Consider the following 6,000-nt stretch of genomic DNA (forward strand, 5'->3'; position numbering starts at 1 on the left):
GTCATTGGACGCAGAGGAACAGTGGGAGGAACCAGCTGGGGAACCCCCAAAGGAAGAAGGCTGAGAGCCCGGGGAGTGGTGGTGGGACAACAATGAGTGGTCAGAGGGAGAAGACTGGGAGGAGGAGGTGTGGGAAGCTGAGGAGGTAACAGGGCTTGGTGAGCAGGGAGACTGTAGCAGAGAGAAGTCCAGAATCGGAAGCAGGAGAAGAGGGAGATCAAGAGGCAGAGACGAGTCAGGCTGGTGAAGTGTCATAGGTTGTCTCCTCCATCCTGTTGCAACAAGCTCCCCTTCCCTCTGGTCTCCCAGGACCAAGAGAGGCATGAAAAGAGCAGAGGAGAGGTTGGATGCATGCAGGTGCAGTCTCTGATTGCTTGGGGAAACCCTGGAGAGGAGTGACTGTGGCAAGAGCATAAGGAGAGCTCTGCTGGATGAGGCCAGTGGCCCACTGGCAGAAGTGACCCAGCAGCAAATTTTTTAAAAGGGAACATTTTCTCCACAGATCCTTCTGCGGCACCGGCATACGGACTTGGACGCATCAGCGCACGACGGCACCACCCCTCTCATGCTTGCCACACGGCTTGGGGTTGAAAACATGGTGGAGGAGCTGGTCGCCAATCATGCCGACATCAGGGCTGTGGATAAGAGAGGTGAGGGCATTGCTTGTCTGTGTGCAGAACCCAAAGTGGCATGTCCCAGGAGGCCTGCAAATGCCATCTTGGTAGTCAAGATAACACCCAAACTAATAGTTGTTGTAGGACTGAGCTTATATATGTGTGTGCATTCACTCGCTTTGATGTATGCTAACTGGGTCACATTGATACTGTGCTTGTCTGTGGAGAGACTTTGGGCAGTTGACACCTATGGCCTGGTGCAATGGGAAGTTCTAGGCAAACAGATATACGCTTTTGTTGTTGTTTAGTCATTTAGTCGTGTCCGACTCTTCATGACCCCATGGACCAGAGCACGCCAGGCACTCCTGTCTTCCACTGCCTCCCGCAGTTTGGTCAGACTCATGTTTGTAGCTTCGAGGACACTGTCCAACCATCTTGTCCTCTGTCGTCCCCTTCTCCTTGTGCCCTCCATCTTTCCCAACATCAGGGTCTTTTCCAGGGAGTCTTCTCTTCTCATGAGGTGGCCAAAGTATTGGAGCCTCAGCTTCAGGATCTGTCCTTCCAGTGAGCACTCAGGGCTGATTTCCTTAAGAATGGATAGCTTTGATCTTCTTGCAGTCCATGGGACTCTCAAGAGTCTCCTCCAGCACCATAATTCAAAAGCACCAATTCTTCGCCGATCAGCCTTCTTTATGGTCCAGCTCTCACTTCCATACATCACTACTGGGAAAACCATAGCTTTAACTATATGGATTTTGCAGAACTGTTTGCTTGGGTGCGGACAAGCCATCTCCTTGCTGCGGCATCCATCCCGCATCTGGGAGATCTGGCAGGCTGATTTGCTGTAACTTCGGGTTGCCATATTTCAAAAAGTGAAAATCCGGACATGGAAGTTTTTCGTTGTGCCCAGACTTGTTGAGCTTTTTCTTGCCAAATCTCGAAACAAAAAATGGAGGCTTTTGAGCTATTTTTAAGGAAATACACTTCTGACATGGGTTGCCACACGTCTGGATTTTCCCGGACATTTCAACGGTTTCCGTCTGGGCACTGTTTCCGACTGCCGTGTTCTGGCTATGCCCAGGAAATTCTGGATGTATGGCAACCCTACGTAACCCTCTACACCAGGGAGCTCCTCCAAGGAGGTTTGGTTTGGCTGATTGATGGCGACTTGGCCAAGCTCACCCAGAGAGCCTCATGGATTTCGATTCAGTCAATCCCTGTATTCTCTGTCCCACAGGAAAAACGGCCCTCCACTGGGCTGCGGCGGTCAATAACGTCCGTGCCACCCTTGTCCTGCTCAGAAATGGAGCTGATAAGGACAGCCAGGATAATCGGGTAGGTAATGTCTTTTTCTGCTCACGCCGTCTGAAAACAGACACGTCAGAGGTGGAGGGGAAACTGTAGGGGTCTGCGTGGGGTCTGCTAACAAGCCTCATCACCTTTAACAAACTGCATTTCCCAGCATTCCTTGAGGGAAGCCGTGGCTGTTTTATAAGTGTGCTTTAAAGAGATTTGTGCAGATGCGACTTTTATCTATTTTGCTCCCTCCCACCAGGCACAGACCCCGTTGTTTGTGGCTGCCCAAGAGGGGAGCTACAAAGTGGCCTGCCTTCTTCTCCAAAACGGAGCCAAGCAGAGCATCCGGGACCATGTGGGCCGCCTCCCGAAGGACGTGGCCCTTGAACGCCTCCACCACGACATCCTGGCCCTCTTGGACTGCCCCCGCCCCTCCCAGCAGCTCTCTCCACACAGGCCACGCCCCCAGCCTCACCGGTCTGCCGGCAGCCCACGCAGGTTAAAGTGGCAACCGGGCAACCAGCGGCTAACTCCGGTCCTAGAGACCAAGGGCCCTTTTAAGGACCTCCCCGCTCCTACGCTGCCGATTGGCCAATCAGAAAACGCTGTGGGGCCACCCGACGAGTGACTCTGCACCCTCTGGGTCTGGGTTGGCCAGAGGCCACAGCTGCGAGTCAGCGACAGCGGACTGAGCCATGGCGTGGCGCTTCCTGATGAGGTCATGCGGGGCTGGGATGATGTCACAGGACCGCATCACGAAGGGAGGCAATTCAGAGCCGAGCGGTGCCCGAGGGCAGATTCAGACGTCCTGCATGGAGGAACGAGGAGGATCTTGTGTAAAACCGGAGAACTGTCTGAGGACACACCTGAGGTCATGCAAGGTGTTGTTGCACAGGTCCGTGGCAATGATATGTCACACAGCTTGGAGCGTACGGAGAAATCCTTGATCATAACTTGCTATTGGACAAGGGTGGACGATCTCAGGCTACTGGGGTCAGAGTGGTCCTTCGCCCCGCTTCCCCAAGCTGCAGTTCTCCAATATACGTGCTGTCATGGCTGGCTTTGCTCTTCCACTGGTGCAGAATCAGATAGACAGGGGTTTATGAAGACCAGGCCTTGCAATGATTACACACCATCCATAGCTCAGCTCTGCCTGCTTAGAAACTTGAGGGCTCCTAAGAAATCAGAACCAGGGATCTGCTCTCTTGCGGCTAATCTTCCCTGCTCCTCCTCCCAGCACCTAAACAAAAAATATCAGGGAGAAGGGAGGAGCTCTGTCCCCCAACCCTTAGAAAAATTGGGAGGGGGGCATAAGAAGAGCCTGCCGGATCAGTCCAAATGCCCGTCTAGTCCAGCGTCACAAGGACCAACCGAATGCCTGTAGGAAGACTGAGCGCAAGAGAACTCTCCCCACCCGCATTTCCCAATAACTGATATTCGGAGGTTTGCTGCCTGTGGCAGTGGAGGTTGAGCATAGATACTGCGGCTAACAACCCAAAAACAATTGAAGCAAGTCAAAAATCTCCTGGCAGCGTCCTGGGGGAAAGGATTGGCTGCCGTGCTTGAAATGTTCGTTTTTAAAAGAGCTAAAATAAAAAAAATCCTTCCAGTAGCACCTTAAAGACCAACTAAGTTAGTTCTTGGTATGAGCTTTCGTGTGCATGCACACTTCTTCAGATACCTATCTGAAGGTATCTGAAGAAGGTATCTGAAGAAGTGTGCATGCACACGAAAGCTCACACCAAGAACTAACTTACTTGGTCTTTAAGGTGCTACTGGAAGGAATTTTTTTATTTTGACTATGGCAGACCAACACGGCTACTTACCTTTAAAAGAGCTAGTTCAGGGTGTCCAAAAAGGAAAACTACTTCTAGTACCTGTGCGATATAAACTAGTTTGGTTCATGCTTGGTTTAGATTTATCCAAATTATCCTTAGCAAATACACACACACACACATTCAGCATTCAGAATGTTGCAAACAGCTGTGCTGAAGTATAAAATATACTTAGGAAGGCTAAGCAAATGTCAGAGCTGCTTGAAGATCCTAGCTCACAGAGGATCACGCTAGCCAGCGATCATTAAGTAAAAGTCTTTATTGAATTACAGTTTCCATTCTCACGCTGCTGCGCGCAAACTCTACGTCTAGTAGCTAGATCGGCGAAGCTCCGTCTGAGTCTCCGCCCCGTGAGCACCAACTTAATATCCTAGCCTTGCTCCACCTTTTCCGCCTGACTGTCCTCCTCTGGGTCCCTCTACCCCCCGGGGCTTCTTCCTTCCGGGATTCTTCTGACGCTGACCCGGACCCTCCTGCCTCCTTGCGCCGGGCTTTAGGACCTGGTTCCCTTTCGGGGCTGCTTACTGCGCCGCCTTCCTCTGCATTTGAACTTGGCGCGCGCGCCCAACCTTCCACCTTCCTCTTAACCGTTTCTTCGCTCCCCGATGGAGGTGTGGCCACTCCTGACTCATGCCCTCCCTCCTGTGGTGAGCTGCCAGCGCTTCCCCCCTGGCTCCCTTCCTCTTCCCTGCTTCCTGGCGGTGACGCTGGTCCCGATTTCCAGCTGCTCCCCCCTGAGTCCCTTCTGGCTCTATCTTCCTGGGGTGCCCCCCTTGACTCCCCCCTTGCCCTGGCCACTGGTGCTCCTTTCTGTGAATCCTCTGATTCACTGGAAAGACTAGGAGATCTCGGGTCGTCGTCATCACTCATCTTTTCTTCTGCCTCCTCCCCTTCGCTCTCTGTTTCCTCCCTTGCCCGTGCCTCTGCTCCTAAACCCCTGACATCCATCCCCCCCTCGAAGCCCCCCATTCCCCCCTCCCCTCCTTCCGGTGCTGGAGCTGGGGGCTGCTGTTGCAAAGGGACGAACGTCGGATATCGGTCGCTTCCCGTGGCGGGCCTCCATCTGAAGTCTTCCGGTTCTTCCTCCCTGCTCTCGTCGACGACGGTCACCTCCGCTTCCATCTCTGTGCCGCCGTGCTCGAAACCAGGGTCGTCCCCGAAAATGTCCATGTCCGTCTCTCCCTCACTTCCTCCTGGCGGCGTTGCTCGTCCTGAGCATTCCAGCCACTTTCTGCGGAACTGCTCCTCTGGCCTATCGTCCCACCAATACGAGGGTTCTGAGGCGGATCCCGAGGGTGACCCCTCCGGGGAACGGACGTCTCGTGTCGGTTCCTCGTCCGAGTCGAACCCCCGGAACGTGCTGGCCGAAAGCGTGGGCGTGAAAAGCCAGTCGTCGAAAAAGTCTGCTGGCATAGGTCTATGTGGGAAGAGGGCATGAAACTCGTCTTTGAGCAGAGGTTCGTCTAAGGCGTAGCCCGGCACCCAGCTGTTCGCACTGGCCGGGGTGCCCTCCTTGGCGAGAAAGTATTCTACCCCCTCTTCCCCCCATCTGGAGTCCACAATCTCCGTGACTTCGTTGATGCGCTCCTTCTGTGCCACTCCCGCGTGCCCTGTTCTGTCTCTGGCCGGACTCGGCGCCGTTCCGGGTTCCTGGAACCTGTGCGGTGCCTTGTAGGGAGTGAGCACCGATCTGTGGAATACCGGATGCATCCTGGAACCCTCCGGAAGTGCCAGTCTGAAAGCTACCGGGTTGACCTGCTCTTCGACTTGGTAGGGCCCCAGTTGCTTATGCCCTAGTTTCTTCTTGGCCAACGACCTGGCCGGCACTGCGTGGGCTGCTAACCAAACCCAGTCTCCCACGTGGAGCTCTTCTCCAACCCTTCTGTGCTTGTCTGCTTGTACCTTGTATGCGTGCTTGGCCAGCTCCAGGTGGCGCCTCAGCTGATCGTGGACTTCCTGCAGCTCCGACGCGAACGCATCTGCTGTCTGCGGCTCCCCCTCCCCCATTCTTTCCAGTCCCGGGAAGGTTCTGGGGTGCCTCCCGTTGTTGGCGAAGAACGGCGTGACCCCCGTGGACACGTGCTTCGTGTTGTTGTAGGCGAACTCGGCAAGCGGCAGGTAATCCACCCACGTCGCAGGCTGTTGATTTGCATAACATCTCAGGTACTGCTGCATGATGGCATTGACCCGCTCCGCTTGCCCGTTGGTCTGCGGGTGTCTCGCCGACGCCAGGTTGATCTTGACGTTCAGGAAGC

At 54.3% G+C, this 6,000-nt stretch overlaps 1 protein-coding gene across 2 annotated transcripts in view; it reads left to right on the top strand.

The window, feature by feature from the left end:
- NOTCH4 (notch receptor 4) overlaps positions 1–3,493 on the top strand; it is a 76,878-nt gene extending 73,385 nt beyond the window's left edge. For both annotated transcript variants that reach the window (XM_081181735.1, XM_081181736.1), the window contains exons 24-26: positions 503–650; positions 1,852–1,949; positions 2,170–3,493. In XM_081181735.1, coding sequence (XP_081037861.1) covers positions 503–650; positions 1,852–1,949; positions 2,170–2,538 — 615 coding nt within the window. In that variant the 3' untranslated portion in view covers positions 2,539–3,493. The remainder of the gene's footprint in view (positions 1–502; positions 651–1,851; positions 1,950–2,169) is intronic.
- The last annotated feature ends 2,507 nt before the right edge of the window (positions 3,494–6,000 follow it).

Source organism: Podarcis bocagei (genome assembly GCF_964188305.1).
Source record: "Podarcis bocagei genome assembly, chromosome: 2".
NCBI classification, from domain to species: domain Eukaryota; kingdom Metazoa; phylum Chordata; class Lepidosauria; order Squamata; family Lacertidae; genus Podarcis; species Podarcis bocagei.